Genomic DNA, 27,496 nt, shown 5'->3' on the forward strand with positions numbered 1-27,496 from the left:
TTTTTCAGTGAGTCAGTACATTTTAGTCACATTTAGGTAAAAAGATATTAAGGATTTAAATTGGGGTAAAAAAAGCTTAAATTTGGGGATACGAGGGGGTAAAAGACAAATAATTGGACAGGGATTGTTCAGTGTCTCACATTTTGTTTTAAATTTTTTATGATATGATGGTGGTTAAAAAAGAAACACAACCACATCCACGTCACAGGAATCAATCAGCCGTGCATGTCTATAAAATTAAATTATATATAAAATATATATAATATATTTTAATTATATTATATATGCTGCACATATGCCTCCTAACTTGGCTTTTTTTTTGTAATAAAACAAAAAAAATAATTTTTTTTTAATTTAAAAAACTACAGGGATTTCTCCCATTTGGGCCAGGCCTATGTAAAAAAAATGAAAAGAGGGGTTGGTATTGACTTAGCCTCCCAACTCAATTTAAAAATCCGCAGTTCCTTCGGTCAAAAATTTAAAAAAAATTTGCCTGGGTTCATAAATAAGATTTTAGAGGAAAAACCCCGAGTGGAAAACAGAAAGGACACTCCTAGCTCCGTTATGGCGTTTATTTCCGCTTCAACACGTACAGTAAAGCTGAAAACTTCTCTGGTCCCAGATACAGTGTTAATAATACGCTCAGTGTTCCTACATATAGGCTACGTTACTTTAATTAGAGACTTGGTTATTTTTTCTTTATTTTGGTCGAGTTCACTTACCTGGCTACGAATTCTTACTGCGACACAAAAAACCATGTGAAAGTGAAACTTAAAAAAGGTCAGAGGAAGCGCCACCCCCCCCCCCAGCTAAAAATGTTCTTAAGCTTAGAAATAGTGAAAGTGTAATTATTTAGTTTAGAGACAATCTGTATACATGCATGTAGCCCTATAGAAAAAAAACTTTAAATGAAATGGAAAACAGTAAATTATGAAGAGTATTTAATTCCAACAGATCTGCAGAAACGAGACAAACGGAGCAACCCCGGCGGTGCAACACACCATCAGCTCAGTAGTAAATGTTAGAGCTCCACCTGTTGGACAAAACAAGGAAAAAGGATCTACTGTTGAGAACAACATATCTTTGGGGTCAAGCCAAATATTCGGGTCTATTCATGTGAATCTATTAATTCCCTCATCTACCGAAAATCCATTTGAAGATTTTCAAATCTTCAAAGCAAATATTGATATACCTACAATTAATAGGCTATAGATTGAACATGTCATCTATTCAAACCAGTCAACTGCAGTAGACTACACTCCGGTCCAGATGTGGCGCTGATGCGCTTGAATCCTGTCTGTAGACCACAGGAGCAGCGTACTGTCGGAAATGTTTAGGAGTGGGACGTCCGTCTGTGAGTAGGCTCGTTCGAGATGAGCCAGGTCTGCGCAGAATCGATCACCGGCGATCGGCGCCCGTTGCATGCCGGTTAGATTTGTGTTTTTTTTTTTTTTTTTTTTTAAAGCCATCTTTATTTCAAAAAATACAAAACAGAACACCAACAACACATAAAAGTAAAAGATACAAACACAATAAACATACAATACAATACAATACAATTTGCCAGGGGAAGCTTAAAGGTCACTAGAGAGATAAGGAGGACCAAATACTGACAGTTTTAGCTGCCTTCTTGTTATGGGAGCCCGAAATCAGATTTATATAATGCAGAACCTCATGGGAAAAAAGAATAAAATTAGGTTTTTTAGAACTGAATTTACATTTGTGGATATGAAATTTGGCCAAAAGGATTAGTAAATTTATAATAAAAAACATCTTTTCTTTACTATGAGTTCTATAAAAACAAAATACAACATTTTCCCATAATAGGGCAAAGTCTTTATAGATACTGTCAATGATAAATCTGCTGAAGAGTTGCCAAAATCTTCTGGAGTATGAACAATACCAAAAAAGGTGTACAACAGTTTCTGGGTGATCTCCACAGAAAGAACAGTTTGCATCAATGTTTCTTTTAAATTTCAGCATGTAATGACTGGCAGGGTAATATCTATGAATTATTTTAAACGACACTTCTTTCACCTTGTTCACTATCAGGTATTTGTGAGGAATCATCCAAACCTTTTTCCAGTCAATATCATTAACAAATCGGTTCCAATAAAATGTAACATTTGGAGTTGAAACAATTTCTCTCTGAAATAAAGCACGGACGTTCTTATTATTTCGAGGAAGTTGAGAAAAGCAGATTTTTCCAACTTGTGACTCAGCCACACTGGGGAGGGGGACAGCAGTAGGAGGAAGTCTACCAGCAGATCTAAACAGCATTATCGTGCCTGATGGAATGGCGTCAAATACGATCGTGAATTCTCTCGGCGTAACAGGAATGTTATATGTTGATAAAAACTCACTGTAAGTGAAAAGATGCCCCTCTCCATTAAACAGCTGATCCACCAGCAGAATCTGATTAAGTACCCAACTCTCAAAGAAGAGTGATTTGTTTTTATATAATATATCTCTGTTATTCCAAATTAGGTATCTGTGAGGTGAGAAGTTATGCTTATAAATTAGACACCATGCTAAAAGGACCTGCTTGTGGAAGGTGGACAGTTTTACAGGGAGTTTGTCTACATTATAGCTACAGTTCAAAATAAAACTTAGACCACCAAAGCGAGAGAATATATAGTGGGGAATAAAATTCCAGATCGAGACAGGGTTTTTAAGAAAATGCTTAGCCCAGTTAATCTTAAAAGTATTATTTAGAGTACTGAAGTCCAAAAAGTTGAGCCCGCCAGATTCATAATTATTCATAACAACACTTCTTTTGATATAATGGGTACGATTTTTCCAGATGAAGTCAAAAAGCATTCTATCAATATCTTTACAAATGTTACTGTCCAGGTGTAAAGAGAGAGCTGCGTATGTGAGCCGGGATATCCCTTCAGCCTTGGTAAGTAACACTCGGCCTTTTAGAGATAAGTCCCTTTGCAACCACTGGTTCAATTTGTTCTGAGTTTTTTTAATGATTGGAGAGAAATTTACTGAACATCTCACTTTCTGATCTTTAGAGATGACAATACCTAAATATGTAACTTCTTCCCTGATTGGAATGTTGCAGATAGTTTGTAGATTACAATCTCTTAAAGGTAGCAGTTCACATTTATTAATATTCAGGCATAGACCGGAGGCCTCTGAGAACTGGTTAATTACTTGAATAGCGACAGGTACCTGGCTCGCATTTTTCAAAAAGATGGTGGTATCGTCAGCAAGCTGACTGATGATAATATCCCTACCCGCGACAGACATTCCTTGTACAACGCTGTTACCGACATGAGTTGAGAGAATTTGTGTACAAAGTAAGAACAGATAAGGGGAAATCGGACATCCCTGACGAATGCCACGTTTCAGATCAAATCTTGGGGAAGTTCCATTTTTCAGTTTGATAGAGCAGTTGCCATTAATATATAACGTCTTAATTGCTTTGCAGAAAAAATTCCCAAAACCAAATTTTTCTAAAGACCGAAAAATAAATTGGTGTTCTACTGTATCAAAGGCCTTATAGAAATCTAAGAAGAGGATGAAGCCATCTTCAGATATCAAGTCAGAGTAGTCAAGAATATCTAAAACTAGTCTAATATTGTTAGAGATGTGCCTGTCCCTCATGAAGCCTGATTGTGTCTCATCTATAATTGTGTCAAGAGTTTCTTTAATTCTCCTGGCAAACATCGAAGCTATAATTTTGTAATCATTGTTTAGCAGACTGATGGGTCTCCAGCTATCAATAAGAAGCACGTCTTTCCTAGGTTTGGGAAGCAATGTGATCAGCCCTTGAGTGATGCTAGGAGCAAGGGTATTATTCTCTATACTCTCCATAAAAACCTGGAGTAAAAAAGGGGCCAAGTGATCTGAGAACGCTTTGTAAAACTCTGCAGTTAGACCGTCGGTGCCGGGGGATTTATTGTTTTTGAGTAAAGTAATCGAATCAGTGACCTCTGTCATTGTAAGAGGGGTGTCACAATAATCTCTGTCTGCCACATTAATCTTTCTAACGTTATTTACAGAGTTAAGAAATTGAGACGTAACTTCTTCATTATATTTTGAGCTGTATAGATTGCTATAAAATGTTGAACAAAAGTCTGAAATTAATTTAGCGTCATCAGTAATGATTCCATTAATATTTAAGTTATGGATAGAATTAATTTTGGCACGGTATCTTTCAAGGCGGAAAAAATATGCAGAATTTTGCTCCCCCTCCTCCAGCCATCTCTTCCTAGACCTTACAAAGGCTCCCTCAGCTTTTTGTCGATATAAGTCATCCAATTTGTTTTGAAGTTGCAAAAGAAGTAATTTATCCTCCTCTGAAACTTCGCCAGGGGGCCTTTGAAAAAAAGAGGAAATTCTACTTATGACTTCCTCTTCTTCTGCTCTTTTAGCTTTGGCAACAGAAGTTCCATAATGTCTTAAGAATTTTCCAGACTCAAACTTAAATAGTTCCCAGTTAGTGTTGTAGGATTTTTCTTTCCTAGCCTTGTCGGAAAAAAGAGTAATTAACTTAATTTCAGTCTTAACCTTTTCATGCTGTAACAAGGAATTGTTTAACTTCCAGTAGCAAGGTTTATAGATAGTATTAGATGCACTAAATTGAATGTTTGTATGAATTGCTCTATGGTCAGTGAGGGGAGTGGCAAGGATATTTACTGTAACTTTCTCTTTATCAATGATATTGGATAACAGCCAATAATCTATGCGAGACTGACTGGAACCTGAACTATTACTCCAAGTGAAGGATCTGTCATCAGGAAATTTCTCTCTCCATACATCTACAATGTTAAATCGACCCATAAGTGTTTTAAGGTTTGTGCAGAGGGAGGAGGGCCGCCTAGGGGGCCACCTGTCAACAGCATTATCTAAAGCAATGTTAAAGTCTCCACCAATTAAAAGAAGAGAGTTTGGGTATTTGGTGAGCCAAAATGTAATTCTTTCCTCTATAGAGTCAAGTAACTTATCATTCTCAAGCTTGTTATTATAACCGTAAAGGTTAATGACTATGATATAAATATTGTCAACTCTAATTACAGTACAAAGGTAGTGTCCTAGGGAGTCACAGTCTGAGTGTAAGACATCACCAGTGAAAGTATTTTTAAGCGTGGTTACTCCAGCAGATCTCTCTGAGCCATGAGAGAACCAGATATCATTACCCCATTGAGACTTCCAGAAATTAATATCAGCAGATGTGGAATGACTCTCTTGAAAAAAACAAAAATCCGAATGAAGTTGTTTGGCAAATAGAAATAAGGCTTTCCTTTTACAAATCTGTCTTAGACCCCTGGCATTTAACGAAACAATAGATAAAGACAAAGTTATTAACAAACGTGAACAAGGAATAAACTAGAAAGTGATTAATAACCAGTTAAGAGTGTATGACTGGATAAGGGGACCGAGTGCTGCTTCTATAAGAAAAATAACGGTAAAGGCCAGCTCCTAAATACAGCACCCCTCAGCAGCTGCCTTGGGTATCAAACGGCCTTAAGAGGTAGAACGTATAACAGAAATGGCAGCAATTTAGTAAATTAAAGTGCTTTGTAACGTCTTAGTTACAGCACAACAAGAACTATAACATCAAAATGTCAACTCTGAACGTAGTGCAAATCAGGCTATCACTGTATGTAGTGCAAATGAAACCAGTAGGTGACCTAGTGATATCAACCAGCAGGCGAGTCCGTTTCTTAGGGGGTTAGGGGGACTTCTGACCCGTTGATAAATCCGCGACCTCCGATGAAGAAGGCTGGTTTGCCCTCCTCTCGAGCTTTTTTTATCACTGGCCACAGTTTGATCCTTCGGTCTCGGTCTTCCTGTGAGAGATCCTCCGCAAATCTTAACCCGTTGTCACGCAGGTGTGGAGACGTCTTGGCAGCTTTCCATACGGCGTCTCTGCAGAAACGAGCGATGAACTGGATGATGACGCCTCTGGGTTTGTTGTCATGTTGCCGCTTGGCGCCGAGCCGATGGACGGTGTCGATAGTATCAGCCAGCCTGTTCCTCTCCTCCGGCAGAACAGCTTGACAGATCTCGATGGCCTTCTTTCGTATGTTTTCTTTTTCTGATTCTTCAACTCCGTAAAGTCTCAGGTTCCATCTCCTGGAGTATCTTTCTAACTCCGAGACCCTTTGCTGACATGTGTCCACTCGTTTTTCTTCTTTTGCCATTTTTCCCTCAAGTGTACACACTTTGCTCTTTACCTCTTTAATTTCTGCGCACACAAAGTCAATAGTCTTTTTAAGACCTTCAATTTTGAGTGCATTAGCACTGACCATGCTTTCAATGTTGTCTGACCGCGTGCTTATCAGAGTCGAGAGGCTAGCTATGATATCATTGGCGTTGGTTTGGTCAGACCCAGCTGTGTACATCATTTTCTTCGGTGCTGGCGACTTACTGGGAGTGACAGGTAGCGGTGGAAATTCACCCATGAAGTCTTCAGCAGTGGTGAGAGACAGGGAATTGGAGGTATAATCGTGACAATTGTCAATTAGAGCGTTGCTAGCCTTGAGAGTAGCACTGCTAGCATCTGGAATTAGCTTCCGACCAGCGTTCTCTTGACCTCTTTTTCTTTCGCGTTGGTTCGACATATCTCGGTAGTTCGTCTTATGAGTGCTGTTATATTTATCAAAACAAGGTTCGGTGCTTGGCGAGAAAATATATTGAGTTTTACCGTTTCCAAAACTTTCGTTTGCAGAGCTCGGTAGAAAGCGTCTACTCACTCGGCCATCTTGGCACGCCCCCCGGTTAGATTTTTTTTTTTTTTTTTTTTTTTTTTATTCATTCAAAATACAAATATACAAACAAACAAGGCAGTAGAAAAATCTGACCACTTTCAAAAACAACATTTGCCTCGGGTCGAACAAGTCAAAACATAAAAGCATGTACATATCAAATTAAAATTCAGAGGAAAGAAATGAGAGAAAAAAAATAAAAATAAAAAATAAAAAAATAAATAAATGACAAACAAATAAATAACGGGGGCTATCTCAAATTAAATCAAAACTTTCAAGTAGATAAACCAAATCAAGGGCTTTTCCAATCTTAACCAGTTTTAAAGACTTATACATGAGGTTTAGCTCATTCTTCCAGTGACTCAGGGAGGGTTTGGTCTTAAAATATCTGCATTTATGTATAAAATGTTTCCCTAAAAGTAACAAGTTGTTGAGAACGAAGTCTACCTTCTTGTCTTCAACAAAAACACCAAACTTAATATTCATCACAGTCAGAGGAGGAATCAGAATTCCCCTGGTCTGGAACCAGCTCCGCAGATCTTTCCAGAAGGGTTGCACTGACTCACACAGAAAGAAAACGTGTTCTAGCTTCTCAATTTCCCTTTCACAAAAAACACAGTTATTTGTATCAAAATTGAATCTTAGTCTTAAGAATTCGTTTGTAGGGTAAATTCCATTTAAAATCTTAAAGTTGACCTCTTTCACCTTCGGAAGAAGTGGGAATGAGATATAGCTTTTCCTTATTTTCTTAACCTCTCCATCACCAAAGTCTTTCAACATATATTTTCTTCTTACCGGATTAGGATAGAATTCCCTTAACAGAATATTTCTGATAACTTTGTTGGTACATTTATAATCACAGAAAGGAATTCCCTCTAAGCAGAGCTGCCTCAGACCAGGAGAAACCCCGGAGTATTTAATGTCCTCTCTCACCATTGATTTCAGAGACATTGGTATAGCTTTCATCCATCTATCATACCACTTGGCATTGCATTGGAGTTGATACTTCTCACAAAACTCCTCGTGCTGTAACAAGACCCCATTACTGTCCATAAAATGAGCAATTGCCCAGATTCCTCTGGAATTCCATTCCTCCTTGTACACAGATTTTCTGCCTACCAATATGTACCTATTATTCCAAACTGGGGTATTGTGAGGTGTAAAATTATGTTTATAGATCAACTTCCAATAGAGAAGAACCTGCTGATGGAAAGCGGAAAGTTTGATTGGTAGAGAACTGCATTCAAAGTCACATCGCAGAAGAAAGTCTATTCCTCCCATCTTGGAAAATATTAGATTGGAAACACTAAACCAAAAGGATTGCTCATTATTGATAAAAGATTTTAACCATTTCAATTTTAAGACACCATTCATTATATCAAAATCAATAGCATTCGCACCTCCATCTTCATAATTTTTAACCATGTCAATTTTCCTTATGTATTGACATTTGTTTCTCCATACAAAATTAAAGTTGACCTTGTTCATGGCTTTGATCATATTTGTAGAGATGGGTAAAGTGAAGGCCGGGTAAATAAGTCTGGATAAACTGTCCATTTTGGATAATAAGACTCTCCCGAAGATTGTTAAATCTCTCTGCAGCCACCTATTTAGGATTAATTTACACTTGTCTATATTGTTCCATATATTCATTTTGTCTGAAATTATTTTATTCTTGGAAATAACAATCCCCAAGTATTTAACTTGTGACTTGACTTCTATGTTAAACAAAGGTTGCAAGGGATAATCATGTAATGATAAAATTTCACACTTATTTAAATTCAATTGTAAGCCTGAAGCTCTTGAAAACTGGTCAATGATTTGTAAGGCTACGGGAATTTGAGTTTCATTTTTAAGAAATAAAGTTGTGTCGTCAGCCAATTGACTTATGGTAATTTGTCTGTCATTCACAACTAACCCTTCAATGCAGCTGTTCTGGATCAGAATGGACAGCATTTCTGCTACCATTATGAATAAAAGTGGAGAGCTACTGCAACCCTGACGAATTCCCTTCTTAATCTCAAATCGGGGACAGGTGCCATGCCCTAAAGCTACAGAACTATTAATATCGTTATATAGCATCCCAATTATATTTCTAAAATTTTCCCCAAATCCAAAATGATGCAAAGTTTTCAAGATGAAGGGATGTTCAACAGAATCGAATGCTTTGTAAAAGTCCAAGAATAAAATAAACCCACCATCATGAATCATGTCACTGTACTCCAGTAAATCTGAAACAAGTCTTATGTTGTTGTGGATGGACCTTCCTTTCAAAAAGCCTGACTGAGTCTCACCAATAATGGACGACACACCTTCCTTTAGTCTATTAGCAACAAGTCCAGATAGTAACTTGTAATCAGTATTCAACAGTGTAATTGGTCTCAAATTATCTAAAACCCTCTTGTCTTTACCGGATTTGGGAATCAAAGTGATAAGACCTTGTTTCATAGAAGACGTCAGTTCTTTCTTCTCTATACATTCCAGTAAAGCTTTAAATAGCAAATTTCTCACATCATTCCAAAAGAATTGATAGAAATTTGTTGTGAGACCATCTGTCCCTGGAGATTTGTTCAACTTCATCTTGAGAATAACTAAATCCAACTCCTCAATACTCAGCTCTGACTCGCAAATATCTTTAAAGGAATCATCAATGCATGGGATAACATTCTTGATTTTATCAAACAAATAATCAGCTTCTGTATCAGAATAATTTGAGGAGTATAATTCAGAGAAAAAAGAGAAAACTTCTTTTTCTATACTTCTAAAATCCTTGTTTTCAATCCCATTTATCATCAAACTAGTAATTGAGTTTCGTTGCTGTCTGTTTTTTTCCAAATTACTAAAATATGAAGAGTTCTTTTCACCTGCCTCGATCCATTTGGCTCTAGACCTTACAAAGGCCCCTTGTGCTCTTTCAATATATAGCTCGTCTAACTTGACTTGTAACTCCATTAATTTGTTTTTCTCTTGACAATTTAGGTCCAAATTACTACAACACAGGATAATTTCCCTCAACAAATGACTTTCATATTGTCTCTTTTTCATATTTAGATTCTTACAATAGTTTATTGTGAACTCTCTAATCTTATATTTAGTAAATTCCCACTTACCAATATAACCTTCAATTAAAATATCTTTTTCAACATCTCTTATAATTTCCCTGACCTTCATGCAATATTCCTCATTTTGTAACATCTTAGAATTAAACTTCCAATATCCTTTGTTTCTGGGGACTCTCACTTTGGGTTCCAAAACTAGATCTATGAAACAATGATCAGAAAGCGGTGCTTTAGAAATTTGAGTTTGTTTAACATATGCCATAACATTATCACTTACCAGCCAATAATCAATCCTAGATTTACTTTCTCCATTTGGCCTAAACCATGAAAATGTTTTAATCCCAGGATTGAGAATTCTCCAAGCATCATTCAAATTGTTGTCTGTCATAAAACTTGCTATGATGTCATTCTGCTTTGCTTTCCTTAATCTAGGAGGCAATCTATCTTCCCATTCATCTGGAGCCATGTTCCAGTCACCTCCTACTAACACGTTATCAGTAGGGTACAACATTTTTAACTCTGAAATCACATTTGTGATATTATCCATCAGTAATTTGTTTTGACCGTCATTATTATACCCATAAACATTGGTTATTATAAAGAGTACATTTTCCATCTTCATAACCACCGATAAGTAATGTCCATTTCCGTCAACTCGATGAGTCAATATTTCTCCAGGGAACTTGTTGAAGCATACCGCCACACCTCCAGAGTGGTTAGAACCATGACTAAATACAATTTTGTCTCCCCATTGATTAGACCAAAAGGCTGCATCAGCTTCAGAAGAATGAGTTTCTTGTAAAAACAAACAGTGAGATTTTTGCCCTTTACAAAACAAAAAGAGTGCTTTTCTTTTAACAATGTCTTTCAAGCCCCTAACATTCAAAGAACCGAAACAGATTTTCTCATTAACCATGAACACCAAAAAGAAGAGAACAGAAATAAAACTCTTTGTATAACAGTTGTTAACCCACTCAGACTAAGAAAAAACCGTAGGCTTTGGGGAAAGATTCGTCCCTCCAAAACTTTCCACTACTTTATGAACAGACCGTGTCCCATTAACTTCACCTGTCGTCTTCAATCCGCCGTCCGTCGATGTATCCATGTGGCCCACGGAAGAAAGCAAGCTTCCCGGACCGCCTCGCTTGTTCAATTAGAGGCCACAACCTCCGTCTTTCTTCCCAATCCTCCCGTGGCAAAACCTCGGCAAAACGAATGCCTTTCTCTTTGCAGACCGAAGAGTTCTTGGTCCGCCGCCAGATTTCTTCCTTCACCCATCTTTTAGTAAAGAGAACCATAATATGCCTAATCTTGTTGTCAATCTTTCTTCCGACCTGTGGACAATGTCCACTGCTTCTTCCAGCTTCGACCCCATATCTGGGGCAATCATGACCAGGATTTGGGTGACCTTCGTACGGATATCTTCGTCTTTATTCTCTTCCAAACCTTTGATACGGAGGCACCACCTCATCCTGTACCTTTCTTGTTCTTTGACTCTCTCCTTAAGCTCATTGTTCTCTTTGCAGGGTGAACATTTTTTTCTTCTCCAAATCTTCAACTTTCTTTTTACATTCAGTCAGTACCTCCGTGTTGAACTGAACTGTCTTCGCTAAGCTAGCAATCATGGCACTGCTTTGTTTCGTTCGCTCACTTAAGTCGGCAAGCTGCACTTCAAATCTCTTTTCCAGGGCAAGTATCGCCTCCAAAATAGTCTTGTTAGAAACATTATCACTCTCACCGACTTCAGTGGACTTGGTCTTCTTTTCCATGGGTTGCTTGGTAGGTGTTGACGGCGCGGAATCAATACCAGAGCGGTCCCTTTTATTTAGCATAGCTACATCCATAGCATAGTCGTGCTCCTCTTCACGCACGTTTTCAGATTTTTCGACGTTAGGCGAGGATTTCCTTCCTTTGGGATCCATTTTAAGTGTTGCAGGTTTAATAACACGTTTCGAATCCATTTCCAAACTTCAGAGTGGACATTCAACAACTTTTAACCATATTTTGGGACTACTTGTGATGAGCTCGGAAAACCGCGACTGCTCAGACCGCCATCTTGCCTCGACCCCCCCCCCCCGGTTAGATTTGTGTCCGACTTGATCCATAGACCGTTAACGGTCTATGACTTGATCCCGACTTGCTCTGACGTCATGCACACGTGGGCAACGGAAATCTCACGAGAGCAAGGCGGCCGCAGTTCTGAGACGCAGGCGGCGCAGTTGCTTTTCACCGACTGCAAGACCCAGGCGTACCCAGAGCATGCTGGGAAACGCCGGCTTCTCAGCTGATTTAACACCTGATTGGTTTACAACATGATGACGTTTTATATAAACTTTTTACTGTTTTTGAATCGGAAGGATTTTAATTGCTATTTGTCTGATTTAAAGACTTATTCTGTACATAACACATGTTGTGAGGCTGATAGTTAAGTTTAGAAGTCAAAGAGATAAATCCGTTCAGATCACGGATCATCTCCAGTCTGTTGTTCATTAAAATCAGCAACAGGTCGCATGTAGAGCACTTTGCCAGCTACTCTGTCATAACTAAAACAACTGGAGACTGGGTACCAGCTGATATGTGGGTCTGATTATATTTTATTAAATCGGAATCGCACCACAGTATTTTTGTCACTTCCTGTTCAGCCTGAAGGCGGCTGGAATCGGCTGGAAACGGTCCGACTTTACCGCAGCTTTTTGTCCCCGCCCCCCGCTGCTGCCGCTTGCTCTCGTCCACTTTACAGGCGAGGCGCAGTTCATCTCGAACGAGCCTACTGTGTAGCCGTGTGTGGATCAGACATGTCGGGCTGCAGGCTGATGAGAGCCGTCAGGGTGAAGGAGTTTGGAGCTCCGTCAGTCCTCAGACTCTGCTCAGATGGGACTGTCCCTCAGCCTGGACACAGACAGGTAAGACCAGACTGTTAATATTAATATTCAGTCTGTGGGTAAGACACTCTGAACCAGGCTGGATCAGCAGCACACGGTGCACAGGTGGAGGTTCAGCCATATCCTTATTGTGCAAGAGTGGCTGTAAAGCTGCTATATTCCCCAAACTCTACATACTGCAGCCTACATATCTGTTTATATGGTTCATACTGAATATCCATGTTTTTTCTGTTTTTTTTTTTAAATAATACATTCTGTTAATACACTGCATATGCTACCATTCTTTCCACTATTTAATGTTTAATAAAGTTGCTACTACTACATTGCATATATATGTACATGTTGTTCATACGTTGTTCATATTACATAGCCATAGTTATTCTGCTCTTACGGTATCTGCTAATACATGGCACATATTCATATTTAACTTATATCACTCTAAACCACCTTCTGTAAACCAACTGTATATTACTGTCTACACTGCACTAGATTTCTAGTCCTGTCCATGCACCACCTGTCTATACTATGTATTGCATTGCACTTCTGGTTGGATGCAAACTGGATTTCGTTGTCTTTGTACTTGTACTCTGCACAATGACAATCCAATTGAATCTACTCTAATCTAACAATATTCCCAAAAGGTGCCACTTGTCTTTATGCAAACACAAGCCTTATTTTACAGCTGTTTAGCATTTTTCCTGGTCACATTTAATAGGCTTCAATAGGCATTCAATGTCAATAGACATTCAATAGACAGTTGCTTAAAGGGTGAATAGCCCACAACATTACAATAAAGCCAACCGAGTGCATGTTATAAATATGAAAAAGCAATAAATACAAGATGTCATTTGAATTAAAACATTGAGCTACTATGAAAATGAACTGGGGAAACATATAGGAGCATACTGTATGTCTGTTGTGTTTAGCCTTTGGCTTTTAGTATGTCGTTTAATCTCTCATATTCCCATAAAAACGTTTGAATATAAATGTATCTGTCTAAAATGTAGACTATTCGATGTGGTCTCAACTGTTTTGTATGACTTGCAGCTCTTCCATGTCCACTGTCTCTGTGCTGCAGGTGTTGATTCGTGTCCACGCCTGTGGAGTGAACCCTGTAGAAACCTACATCAGGGCTGGGACCTACGCCCGTAAGCCCCCCCTGCCATACACACCGGGCACAGACGTCGCTGGAGTGGTGGAAACCGTTGGAGAAGGAGTCACTGCAGTAAAGGTCTGAGGAAAAAACAAGAAATGTGGAAAGATTGTACATTGTGTTTAGCTTCTAAGATATTATGGCATCCTTGGCAAAAAAAAAACTCATGTCCATTTACATTTACAATACATTTAAAGCCATGAACACCACCTGTTTGTTATATTCAATTTTTTACTGATAATATACCCTTAGCAGGCTAATATACAAACAATTGTGTGTGGATTGATGTTTCTGTATGCCTGTGCTAAATTGAAACTGAATTATTTTACTCTTAATGTTATTGATAATCAGTGTTACTGTGGAGTTGTCTGAATACTGTCTGCAGGTAGTGTGCCTTCACTAAAAACCATCTTAGAGGAAGTTAGCCCACTAAACGGCTCTGGCTTACACAAGAGCAACACTGATGTTTTTTAGAGTCTACTGCTCTGATCAGGGTGTATACACTCTGGGATCTACTGGAAACTGTAACTGTTCATGGTCTTCTCACTTCTGCCAATAAGAGAACACTAGCAGAAATATTTAACTTTAAAAACAATAATATTAATAATATAATAATAGGCAAACTTCAGAAATCTAAAATGAGTAAAATGAATCTGAAAACATATGAGTGTACATATATACACACATCACTAGTAGGCGTGATGCTAATGGAGGAAAGTAGTGTCTGCACACCAACACCAATCCACAAATGAATTCAAACGTTTTGATCCCAGCTGGATATGCTTCAGTTCCAAACGTGTCAAACATTGAGACATCAGAGACTACAATCACCTTTACAGACTACTGATACAGCTTTGCTTGTTCTGGTACGGCCAATAGCTAATGGTGGCTAATGCTAGCTAGTTAGCAAACGTCTGGTTAATGTGAACCAGTGAGAGGCTGCTGTCATGTTTTACAGTAAATCAGAGTTGTGTGTGTGTGTGTGTGTGTGTGTGTGTGTGTGTGTGTGTGTGTGTGTGTGTGTGTGTGTGTGTGTGGTGTGTGTGTGTGTGTGTGTGTGTGTGTGTGTGTGTGTGGTGTGTGTGTGTTCTTCAGGCAGGCGACCGTGTGTTCACCACAGCCACAGAGTCTGGAGGTTATGCAGAGTACACCGTAGCAGCCGATGAGTGTGTCCACAAACTGCCAGATGCTTTACACTTCACCCAGGGGGCGGCCATAGGGATCCCCTACTTCACCGCCTACAGAGCTCTGGTTCACAAGTAAGACCACTGGCCCGCTTTGGTTAACCGTGCTGGTGGATGAGGTCTAGAACATAGGTCTGAATTCAGCTCTTTACCTTTTCTTTCATATCACTTTTTGAACTTTAGTTGTGCATTTTTTAGTTACGCATTGTCAAAATTATCCTTCATCTAAATATTTTCTACACATCTTTAGGTTGGACTGTACCTGTTAGAACAAATCAATATTAAAAAAATAGTTTGTTTACAAGATAACAAAAGTCAAAAAAAACCTGCAGACTTCTTTGCAACGTCCATAAGCCGCAGAGAGGCTGAGTCAGGGAACTATCCCCTGTATGGTGCGCCGTTGGAATGATTCAGGTCCACTCTGTGATAGGCTTTCAAAGATTTAGTGTTCATTTGAAAGTCTGGGGGGAAAAAAATAAAAATTAAGTTGCCCCCCCCCCCCCCCCTCTCTAACCTTCATCATACAGGTGCACATGTGTATAAATAGACTGATTATTGTCAGACCAACCCTGTGACGTCCTACATTACGTAATAGGTGAAAACAACTTGGCTCCTATAGTTGGTTTCCAGCTTTTCATGGGATTTGATTACAATCTGAATATATAGAACACCAGACTTAAGCATGCCAGTTCATCGCAGATGTAATGACTAAGATGTGTTTTAACTGCCTTTTGTTCCAGAGCTCATGCCAAAGCCGGAGAGACCGTTCTCATCCATGGAGCCAGTGGAGGGGTACAATTTTCTGTGACTTTTTTTTAAAATTATACAAAAAATCAAAATGGTTTCTACAACCACAGTGTGTATGTGTGTGTTCATACGTTTAGGTTGGTGTGGCAGCGTGCCAGTTGTCCCGTGCTCTGGGTCTCAAGGTGTTGGGGACAGCAGGGACACCGGAGGGAATGAAGTTGGCTCTCAACAACGGAGCTCACCTGGCCTTTAATCACAGAGAAGAGGGCTACGCCGATAAAATCATGGTAAACACACCGTGCACACACACACGGTCAACTCACTAGGTTCATTTTCAGCCGGAATTGTCCTTTAGATCTTATCTTGGTTCTATCATGCGTTTTAGTAGTGATTACAGAAATATTAATGTTGTGTGTGTGTGTTTTGTTCCAGGAAGCCACAGAAGGCCGAGGCATAGATGTGATAGTAGAGATGCTGTCAAACGTCAACCTCAGTAAAGACCTCCAGATGTTGGCCTTTGGAGGACGTGTTACGGTCAGTAGGACTACAGCCCGGGGACCGTATTCACAAAAGATCTTCTCTTAACACAAAACACTCGTCCTAAAATGCACTAAAGTTCCTAACTAAGAGTTAACTCTTAAGATCTTCTCACAAAGCTGCTCGCTCAAAGCTCACTTTTACTAAGAGACAGAGAGAAGCTAAGAGAAGGGACAGGGTTGACATCATGTTTCATGAATGACCTTACTCACTATGTCTATAGTGAGTTGTTGACATGGAGCCAAATTGGAGCGGGGAGATACGGCGCCGCTCCAACATTTTAAAAACCAGTCAAAGTGGTAGTTGTGCCCCAGTTTAGCTTGTTCCTGTACATTTTTCAAATACATCTGCATCTTTCTATTTTATTTTAGATCATTGGCTGCAGAGGCTCCATAGAGATCAACCCCAGAGACACCATGGCTAAAGAGAGCAGCATCATGGGAGTGGCTGTTTTCTTCGCTACACCGGTACACAAAGCAGTGACATACAAGCCCCGTTTTATACACACGGTTTGGGTTTAAAATCCTAGAGAACACTTTGGATGATGACATTTGACTGTTTCCTGCAACATAGCTGTGTTAGCTTGTGACATGGAGCTAAGAAAACATGTTTTTTGCAGTTAGTTAAAATACCTCTTGTACATCTCTTCCTTTCCTGCTCCTCTCTCAGGAGGAGAACAAGGAGTGTGCGGCGCTGCTCTACGCAGGGATGGAAGCTGGTTGGCTGCGTCCAGTCGTCGGTTCCCAGTATCCGCTTGACAAAGCCGCCCAGGCCCACCATGACATCATTGAGTGTCCTGGGGCTGCTGGGAAGATAGTCTTGACCATGTGATGTAATCATATCACAGGTCAAAGGTCACTGAGTAGGGTTTTGGCTGTTCATAAAGGAAAAAAAAAAAATGGTTTATGTGGTTACATTAAGCTTTGAATGATTACTGATAATTACCTTTGAAATTTGAAGGAGTTACTACTAATATGCTGATTTATCATCACTGCCAATCTGCAAAACATACGTAAAAAATATATTTTAACAAGATGGATGAGAACAGTTAAATTGACTAAAAGGTTGTGGGCCACACAACCTAAACAAATGGTTATAGGTGTCCCTGTTAACAAGTGAATGTTTAAAATAGATGGATGTGCAGGGTTCCCGACTGTACATTGGGTCTTATTTAATCATGAAGGTGCCAAAATATTTTTCCAGCTGACTGATGATGACAGACACCAGCACTTGAGTTGTAAAGTGAGAGGATGGAATTAATTGAATTGCTCACTATAGTGATCTCAAGACCCAAATCCCCAAATGTGATCTGTGCTCAAGAAAACCCCCCCCCCCCCCCCACCCAAGTCGTCTGTTTTGGTGATATTTGATTTTCCCACTGAAGGTGCACAAAAGTTGCAAACAGCCCTTCTTTTTCAGATGGAAAATCTTTTTTCTAAACTTTGGGGTTTTAAAAAGAAATTAAAAATAGGGAAAATTGCATGATGCTAGGTCAAAAAATTTGTAAAATTTTTAAAAGAATATAAAATAAAAGACTAACATGACACAAAAAAAAAAAATTTTTTTTGAATATTTTGTGACCCAAACCATTAAAAAATAGGGGGCATTTTGGGGGGGAAAAAGGAAAAAAATGGGAAAGGGGGTCAAATTTAAAAGGGTTGTTTTTTGGGGAAGTAAATGAGTTAACACCAGACACCCGTGCGTCTAAAGGGGACCCGACGGGCCCCTTTAAGGCTGCCCCCAGAGAGGGGCCATTTAAATTAAGCTAGAAGACAAAAGTTCCCCAGATCTGCTAAATCCCGTTTGCAACACGCCCAAATTTTGGACTTTATGCCCCCCAACAGAGGGGCAGGGGCCTTAAATTTTAAAAGCCAGGGGGGTGTACCCGTCCCAGGGTTTTTTTTTAACAGGTAAGGAGTTTTAAGGGGAAAATTTTTTAAAATTTTCTTCTCTGTATCATTTTTTTGGTTTTGGTGATGTTCAGACGAAAAAGCCGGAATTTTTGAAAAAAATTTTAGTTTCCCCCCCTTTTGGGGTTTTTGTGATGAAGTTTTTCGCTGGGCGTTTAGTTTTTAAATTTTATATTTTATGTTTGTTAAGTATTGTCACCCGTCTACTCCAGCTTGCAGGGGGGAGGGAGAAGACATTTAGCTAAAGCTGGGGATCAGTCAACTCGTAGGCAGCGAACCCGATTCCCAGGGGGAGGTCATAGTTTTGGATTGGGTCAGCAACTACAAAGAAAAACAAAAAATACCTTTCAATTTAATAGAGAAATGTGACTTATCTAAAACACTTCATGGACCACCCAGTAATGAGACACTAAAGTGCTTCAATGTTTTTAGGTGAGTTTGTAGTTATAACTGCAATACCTGACAAAACAGACGAGAATTTCTCAGGTCAGACATCTAATCATCTAATCTGTCCATCTATCTATCCGTCTATCTATCTATCTATCTATCTCTATCTATCTATCTATCTATCTATCTATCTATCTATCTATCTATCTATCATTACTCAAACAAATCACAAAATGATGACAAAGAGGTTCAAAGAACGACCACATTTGATTAATGTCAATTTTAAGCAAAAATGTTGCTTGCTAAATACGGAATTGCTCATTACTGCAGCTTTAAGCTATATGTCACTGTATATGTTGTTTTCAGTGGAGGTATCTGTACTAGGTTTTTAGGAAGGAATACCCAAATACGTTTTTTCATTTGAAATTGCTCCAAATCTGTTCTCTTGTTGGTCATGCTCCCATTCTGTTGATCCACTCTGGTTTAAAGATTTCACGGAAGGATTACTGTTGTGGAGTAACTCGTATTTGTTCATCAGAGGAGAGCTCCCTGCAGGAGAGTCCATTAGGAAAAGAGCTTTAGCAGAAACATGATAGGCCTCATTCTGCTACAATGTCTGGCTGTCATCCATCAGTCTGCATACTCTGGGGACAACTCCCTCTAACGATACCACACACACACACACACACCACACCACACACACACACACACACACACACACACACACACACACACACACACACACACACACACACACACACACACACGTAGGTTCACTGCCAACACATGTCACTGTTTGTTTGCCTAGCAACTCAGAACAAACAGTGACAAATGGCTCATCAGCAGCAGCCTCGTTTTCACCTGGTATTAAAATCCGATCTGAGTGATCCGATCACAAGTGGACAGCTCTAGGTAGAGATTTGCAAACTTTGGTCCAAGGACACAGTGAGGTCCCTGATGGGGCTCCAAGGGGCCCCACGCAATCTGAAGAAGAGTTCAATTAAATTCCTTTAATCCTTACAAACCAAAATCATACGTCACAAAATATAGATATCCCAATCTGTTCCTCAATGCAACAGCTCCCATGCCAACCCCGACCCAAGACAATTTATTATAATGGCCTATGACATGTTTTTTTTAAATTATTATTATTTTTTCACAAACTTGGAGCATAGACTAAGCAAAGACTGTACTCTCAGGATTCATTGCATTTGATATACTGTTGGGCAGACTAGGGATGATTGAATTGAACACCTTTTGTTTTGGCACCTACAACTCCATGAATTTTTGTACTACAAATAGCAATGTGTCCAACTATATCACATAATTAAATAATTAATGTCAAATACAAGGAGTTCCACTGTTACAACCAGCCCCACTACCTGGGGTAAGTTGTAGCAATAAGAATAAATAATTAAAAATGAGGTAAGACCACGCAAAACTACTAAAATAACTCACCACTAACTTAAATCACTTTAAGAATGATTGTAATCCACAATAATGAGCTGTTGTTGATACATATTATTAGGACATATGATTAGAACATATGCACTATAATACCTGTCATTAGGGGTTAGTTGTTACCACCATCACCACCCTTGTCACCCATTGTTTAGCTAGTTGTAGCAGCATGATGGTTTGAATTAAATACCTCACATTTTACAACAGAGACTACTCTCTAATCTGATACAGGCTACATAATTCTAACTTCAACAGTATCAAAATATAGACTTGGTCCAAAAATTACTTTCATACCTGAAAACAGTGTTGTAGCTGTAAAATCGGCACACTTCTATGAAATGTACATGCAAGGTCGGTGAACGGTTACTGTTACGACCATCCCTGGTCACCCACTGTGTCACAAAATTAGAGGGCATGAAGGTTGGATTGGATTTGGAGTAGTTTTTGAAAAAAAAGAAGAAACAACAAAAAAAACAGCCCTGACATTGCTGTTGATGATGATTAGATCATTGATCGTTGCTTTCAATCAGATCTTGACAGTGATGCAGCTGTATGGGGTTGCAGCCCGTTGGAAGAGATGCTACCTCATCACCATGTCACCTCTGCTGTAACACAACATGACCAGTAAGTACACTATATACACAATGGATTTCCATTATCAGTTTCACCATAACTAAATGAGACAGTTAATGAGAAATAATATTGTGGAGATTGTGTCTCTATCGTGGTATTCTGTACGGTTGGTTTACAGGGGAGCGAACCCAGAGCAAAGGAACATTGTTATTAGCTGAAGTAGAACAACAATCTAGTTTGACAAACTGAGTTTTTAGAAAGAAGATATCAGTCCTAGAGATGGCTGCCTTTTCTCAAATATGATGGCACTCGACTTGTGGTGTTTAAAGCTATAAAAAATACATTTGAATAACTCAACAACAATGTCTGTTTCCAGAAATCATGACCCAGTTACTCAAGATAATACACAGACCTGGTTGTGAGCAGTTTCATGTAGGAACTATTTTCTCTCTAATGAACTACACCCACTAGAAAGAGAAGAGACATCTCTACAGCTGTATCTGCAACACTGGGAAACTCACACTAAACAAACTAGATTGATAAATACCACTACAAATTATCCCATTATACATATATATATAAATTACACAATATGTAATTTTCATACAGTTTTTGTTTGTGGAAATGTGAATTTGTCTACAGGTATTTTGCTGATGTTGCTGCTGTCAGTCATCAGAACCCAGTGTGTGTCGCCTGTCCCATCATGCCCTGCTTCCTGTGTGGTTTGTTCTGAAGATGCCCTCATCTGTCACAGACTGACTAACATTATTGGTAACACAAAAACGTTTACAGCAAAAGACAGCTTTTGTGTTTCATGTCATCCAGTCTAAATGGCAGTAATTGTGTTAGATTTCTTCCCCCTCACATACACTGCAGTAACATGACACCATGTTGTAGTATATTACCCCTGGGACCTGATGTGCTTACAGGACTGTACTGTATGTGTTAACTGTGTGTGTGACCAGACGCTCCAGGCACGACCCAGGCTATGCTGCTAACAGAAGGCTCCATATCCACAGTCCAGCCTTCCTCACTGTCTGACCTCAGCAACATTACAGTCATAGGTTAGTCAGTACTGCGTGTGCATTTGTGTGGGTTGTTGCATTTTAAAGTACATTTTACATTCTCTTTCCAAAAATGAGAATATGCAGATAGCAACAAGGTAGCTGCTTGCCAGATACACCCACTAGAGGGTTAAAGTTCTACGCTATGTAACTATAAGTTTGTCTGTCCATCTTCCAGGTCTGAGTCATAACCATATCTCAGAGCTGGGTGAGAAGCCCTTCAGAAACCTGCCGTTCCTCAACACCTTACTGCTGGACCACAACCTCCTGACCAGCCAGGCCCTACAGGGGGGAGCTCTGACCAATCTAACCCGGCTAGAGGTCCTCGCCCTGGGCCAAAACCTTATTAGCATGGTTGGTACCTCTTCAGGGGGAAAACATTTTTTTGGGAAGATATCTGAAATAGACTGTACTTTAGGTACCCATAATGCTTGTACCTTTTCCTCTGACATGATTCTCTATGTTGATGTGCAGATCCAAGGTGTCTGGTTTGAAGGTAACAAAGCCCTGCGGAGCCTGAAGCTAGAGGGAAACTTGCTCACCAGTTTGGACTCTGGTTCCTTCCCTCTTAATGACCTCAGAGATCTGGAGAGTCTGGATCTGTCAGATAACCTGATATATCATCTGCATAGAAACACGTCAGTCTGTTTTTTTCATACTTTATCGCAAAAGCACACATTTCCATTGCTTACAGTATTTTTGCATTCTTCCAGTACTATATAACTACAACACATGTATACAGTATGAATTTGTCTTACGATCTTAGCTTTGGTAGGTTGTGGAGTCTGCAGACTCTGGATCTGTCCAGGAACCGTCTGAGTTCTGCTCCTGCTGAGGCTTTTTCCTACCTCAGCTGGCTGACAAACCTAAACCTGGACCTCAACTCATGGAACTGCTCCTGTCAGCTGCTGGAACTGGCGGCCTTCCTGTCCAACTTCATACAACAACCAGACAAGGTGCAGGAGTTCTTCAACCTGAAGACGTTTTTAATGCAGCTTTACTTATTTCACAAACCGGCACAGTAAAATAAATTATAGAAGATAAAATAATAACAGAGCAGAAACATTTTATTTGGTAACTGCAAATTAAAAAAACATAAAATTGTATTATAGGGAAAACTGAAATAACTTTGTAATGAATAAGCAATTTGAGGAGATTATACTCAATAGAGTACAGCTTTTAAGGTTTGGTCATTTAAATGATCAGTACAAGACTAGTTGACCTGACGTCTTCCCCCCCTGCTGCTCTCAGACCCTCTATAATGGCCGTAGGATGGTGTGTGTGAGCGCTGACAACCCAGCCGTAACCACAGTCTGGAGCTGACGGAGGCCAACTGCGTCCCCTCCAATCAGAACATCACAGTGCAGATAGAGGCAAGAGGCAGCGTGACACCTCAGCTGTATGCTCGAGATCTGGCTATCACGGCGGTCATCTGCTTCATTGGTGAGAATGATCCTCGATACAATGAGCGCAAATGATTTGATTTGTTTAGCTGTGCCATGATGTAATCTAATTAATTCATCAGAAAAAAGTTATGATCTCATAAATAACAACAACCCAGAAAAAACAACAACATTTTGATTGTATATCCAAACAGTTGGAAACGTCTCAGACTTCAGGGGCAGAAAACTAGAAAATAATGCAAACCCAATTGTTGCATTAGAGTGCATTAAACAAAATAAATGGTACATTCTATTTTTTGAAGGCATTGTGATTAGTCTATCTGAGAAGCAGTCAGGAAGTGATGTCGTGGGTTGTGCAATGGCTAACGTTGGTATGTTTGCAGATGTTAGCTGTTATGTGGAACTCTAAAAGTGGCTTATTTAGTGGCATCATTGCCAAAGTTACATGAGAAATAAACTTATTTTTGAGTTAACTGCAATTTACTCTATTGTTTAACTGGTCAGCTCGCTGGTTAAGGAGGTAGCTAAGACGCTGACTGTTAACATACAAGTTAGCTTACAAAACAAAGCATCTTGCTAAGCTAGCTAACCTGCTAACCACCAATTAAATATCTAGCTAGCTAGCTAGTTTGGACACTATTTGGAGAGACCAATGTATGTGATTACCCATTAAAGACAGTTACTGTTTAAAATCCTACCTGCCCTGCTGTACTTCAGGTGGTGTTGGCTTGACCCTGCTGGTAGTCCTGATCTGCTATCAAGTGTCTAGAAGGAAGAAACTGAAGGAAAGTAAAAGAAAGGAAGAAGAAGAAGAGGGAAGCAGCACAGGGGTGAATCGCCATGCCAATCACCTAGATGCCAGCGACAAGAGGAGGGAGCTCTTCATGCAAGCACAAAGAAGAGAGCCTTGGGACAGGGAAGCCAAGATGTTGGATGCAAGGACAGATGGCTATGGGGACCAGAATAGGTCCAGAGTTGATGAAAATGGCTATTTTGGGTGCCCGGACTGCAGCACCAAAGGACAGAGAGGGATGGGGCTGAACCAGACGAGAGCAAGGTGGAACAACAGGATTAATGGAGGGATGGATACCGAGGAGGACAGTGAGAAGAGGAAAATGAGGATGTTGATGATAGAAGAAGAAAGGAAAAGCTTGGGACGCAGGGAATATCAGTTAGGGACATTCCTAACAAGTTTCTTTCTCACAGCAACACCAACTCTTCCTCTCATCCACGGAAAGACATCTTTAGTCAGAGAGTAGAGACCCTGGCTGACAATCAGACAATCAGAGAAATGGGAGAGAGCTATAGGAATGACATGGAAGGTAAGAGCAGAGGACATGAGACGGTACACTGTGAGAGCTGCCACAGGACATACAGACCACCAGAGCAGAGCATGAGACGCGGGAGGATTCACACCAACACGAAAGACTCTGCTCTGTTTGATGGCTTCCCTTCTCAGTACAGACAGATCGACAGGGGTAGATATGATAACTACAACCAGTCTGACATGATGAAGAACACAGAGTTGAGAAAAGAAACAAGAAACGTAACCTTTGACCTGAAGAGTTCCAGAAGCTTAGAGCAAGGAGGCAGTCAAGGCGAAGACCGGAGGGAGAGAGATCAAACAAGGAGAAGAGCAAAAAAACACGAAGCTAAAGTCCAGTCGAGCCGGTTACTGAAGGTTAAACTAAATATGAACCCGCTGCTGAAAAGCAAAGTCCATCCTAAGAGGAAAAATGACCTGGGCCACTCAGAGGAAAGCAGCTCAAAGAAGAGTAAAGATAAAAGGCAGGATGGAAAAGAAAGAAGGGAGAGGGAAGGGAAAGGAAAGTCTGGGGAGAAAACAAAGGGAAACAGTGAGAAAGCAAAGAAATCAACCAAGACTAAAGGATCGACTGAGGATAGGGAGGAAGAAAAAGACAGACGAGAAGGAGGACAGAAAAGCAAAAAATCATCTAGGCAGAAAGAAGACAAGCAGGAAAATACAGAAGTTATCCAGGGCGAGAATACACTCCTAGACAACACCCAGCCTGGCGATACCACCAATACTGCTGACCAGTCAGCCTCTTCTCTTGCGATTGGACAGGGACAAGACTTGCAGGGTGGGACTATTCAGTCTCAGGAAGCTGGATTGGTTCTGGGGAGTGCGCAGCTCTCTTCGCAGCATCCCTTATCCCTCTCTGCCACTGACAGGAATCGCACTACCAACCTCTCACTGCTTGGTTTAGCGAGCTCACAACTGACTGGCAGCAGCCTCTCTCTTCAAGGAGGGAATCTTTTGCTCAACACCATGGCCTCAGGATCTAATGCACTGTTCCCCAGTGGACCGGCTAAACCTGTTGCCCCTAGCATAGCAATCAGTGGTGCTCCAGACAGCTTCAGCAGGACACCTGGGGTAGGCCTTGTGTCTCCTGCTTCCTCTCTTCTAGCTAACGCTGTACTTGCTAACCCATTGCAAGCAAGTGCAATACATACTTCTGCTCCTCATTTCTCCCAGCCTCCAGGACTAGCCTCAAATTTAGTAGCAAAACCTGCACCTGTGCAATCCCTCTCGCAGAGCAAGCTGCCTCCTGACAGCTCTCCTCTTGTTGTAAGACTGATGTCTGATCCAGGCCAGGAACCGGGCCTTCACACTGGGGATGGAGTACTTCAGAGACTTACTCTCCAAACTCAGGCCCCTCTAAGTGCGGATGTTTATCTGGGCTGACCCTTCAGGCTCCTGGACCAGAGACCACTGTGGAGAATGTGTCAAACATCAACAGTCAGACAGAGTCTGGGCGTGCGGGTGGTGGGTCCACCGCCCCCATGTTGGCTGAGGGTGGGGCTCTAACTGAAGGATTTGCTGCAGGGTTGTCAGGAGGCATCGTGCAGGCAGTAGATGCATCTGTTTTAAGTGTCTCTGCACCCCCGACGTCTACACAGAGCACGTCCTCCACAGGGGATACAGTTACAGCTGCTGCACTACTGCAGCAGGAGTACCTGTCAGAGGAAGGAGGCTCCTCCCCCAGGAGGAAGCTGAGGCTGGTGCTTCCTGAGAAGACGTCCGACCGACCACCCACCGCAATGGAGAGGAAAATACGCTAGCTAGCTGCTCATGTCAGATTTGGTGGCTGAAACTTTATGGATCAGTAGTGTTTTACAGAAACTCAGAAGAAGCACTTTAGATTTTTTAGATCAGGTGAAGAAAAGACTGCCTTCACATGTTCTTAATGTGATGTGATTAACTTATGTTTGGTTTAGTAAACATTGAGTAAAAATCTGGGTGTTATTTTTGAATTTCAATGTTCATTGTAACAGCAGTTGACATAAATCTCACCTTAAAGCTAGTTAGTAACTTTCGTAAAAAAAAACTTTTAGTTGATATATGCTGACAACAGAACATGATTCAGATCATCTGTGGAAAAAAAAGTGTAATATTTTTGATGTATGCATCATAAAGCAGCTTGAGCCTTTAAATGAGCCGTCAGGACTTCCGTTTGGTGACACAACTATACTATATTCGGTAAAAGGACCCATTCATTGCAGGTTACAATCATTCCCCGGCAGCAATGGCAGTGCAAAGACTCAGAGGGGGCAGATGCTGATGCGCTGATGCTGACCAATCAGAGCAGACTGGGTTTTTTTTCTAGAAGGGGGACTTAAAGATTCAGATCAAGAGTGAATGCATGTATATTTAGACAGAGTATGAGATAAATAATGTGTTTTTTTAAACATTAAAGCATGTATATATAAAAAGCATGTTCTAGTAGAAACCCAAAATACAAGCATGAGCATAATAGGCCCCCTAAAAACAGCAGTGAGATGCACTTACAGTTCAGTGATTAAGGCAGCACATGAACCTGAACAGGAAACAGAGTGAAACAGCAGTGGCTTTGACCTCTGTGTTGATTGCAGCAGGTTGCCGAGGCTTCTATGTGTCGCTGCCGGATTGGGGTTCAGTTCTGGCACCAGGACGGCTGTTTGCAGTGTGTTGGGTTTCACTGGTCACACTGGTGACCTCTAAATGCTGCCTACAGACAGTTCGGTGTACACTTACCAAACCGTTACCGTCTGAGCATCTTTACTAGAGCTAGTTTCCTCAACGCTCCGCTGTGCAGAACGTCACAGTGATCTGTCATCCTCACAAAACTCCAGTTTCAAACCTACACTACAGGGAGTTGGATGATTTGAGGAGTGTCCCAGAGTGGGACTAGCTGCAGCTCTCTCTGGTTGCCTTTAGGGGGCAGTGTGTACCTGCTGACACAACAAGAAGCAGCCTGCAAGCTTTGATTCATGACAGGGATAGAACAGAAATGACACTTTCTGGACACATAATGTAATTAAAGCAGAAAAGCACTTACCTGTAATATGATTGAAGACCTTTTTTTATTTTCATATTACAAAAATACTAATTTAATTCAAGAAATGCTGACAC

At 40.4% G+C, this 27,496-nt stretch overlaps 2 protein-coding genes across 3 annotated transcripts; both read left to right on the forward strand.

Moving 5' to 3' along the window:
* The first annotated feature begins 1,343 nt into the window (after positions 1 to 1,343).
* On the forward strand, positions 1,344 to 17,476 carry cryz (crystallin, zeta (quinone reductase)). The gene is made up of 10 exons (XM_032531144.1): positions 1,344 to 1,358; positions 1,871 to 1,874; positions 12,553 to 12,684; positions 13,742 to 13,894; positions 14,912 to 15,075; positions 15,741 to 15,792; positions 15,885 to 16,034; positions 16,180 to 16,281; positions 16,656 to 16,751; positions 16,954 to 17,476. Exons 3-10 carry the CDS (start codon positions 12,577 to 12,579, stop codon positions 17,113 to 17,115), a joined length of 987 nt encoding a protein of 328 aa, XP_032387035.1. The 5' UTR covers positions 1,344 to 1,358; positions 1,871 to 1,874; positions 12,553 to 12,576; the 3' UTR covers positions 17,116 to 17,476.
* Positions 17,477 to 20,527: 3,051 nt separating this feature from the next.
* lrrc53 (leucine rich repeat containing 53) lies at positions 20,528 to 26,481 on the forward strand. Of its 2 annotated transcripts, XM_032531143.1 has the most exons (8): positions 20,528 to 20,666; positions 21,258 to 21,386; positions 21,581 to 21,679; positions 21,858 to 22,033; positions 22,154 to 22,317; positions 22,446 to 22,635; positions 22,931 to 23,122; positions 23,800 to 26,481. In XM_032531143.1, exons 1-7 carry the CDS (start codon positions 20,660 to 20,662, stop codon positions 23,000 to 23,002), a joined length of 837 nt encoding a protein of 278 aa, XP_032387034.1. In that variant the 5' UTR covers positions 20,528 to 20,659; the 3' UTR covers positions 23,003 to 23,122; positions 23,800 to 26,481. The 2 variants fall into 2 exon arrangements, with proteins under 2 accessions (XP_032387034.1, XP_032387033.1); XM_032531142.1 differs by lacking the exons at positions 20,528 to 20,666; positions 21,258 to 21,386; positions 21,581 to 21,679; ... (1 more) ...; positions 22,154 to 22,317; positions 22,446 to 22,635 and having other exon boundaries at positions 22,999 to 23,122.
* Positions 26,482 to 27,496: the final 1,015 nt, after the last annotated feature.

This window comes from Etheostoma spectabile, chromosome 12 (assembly GCF_008692095.1).
Source record: "Etheostoma spectabile isolate EspeVRDwgs_2016 chromosome 12, UIUC_Espe_1.0, whole genome shotgun sequence".
Lineage (NCBI taxonomy): Eukaryota > Metazoa > Chordata > Actinopteri > Perciformes > Percidae > Etheostoma > Etheostoma spectabile.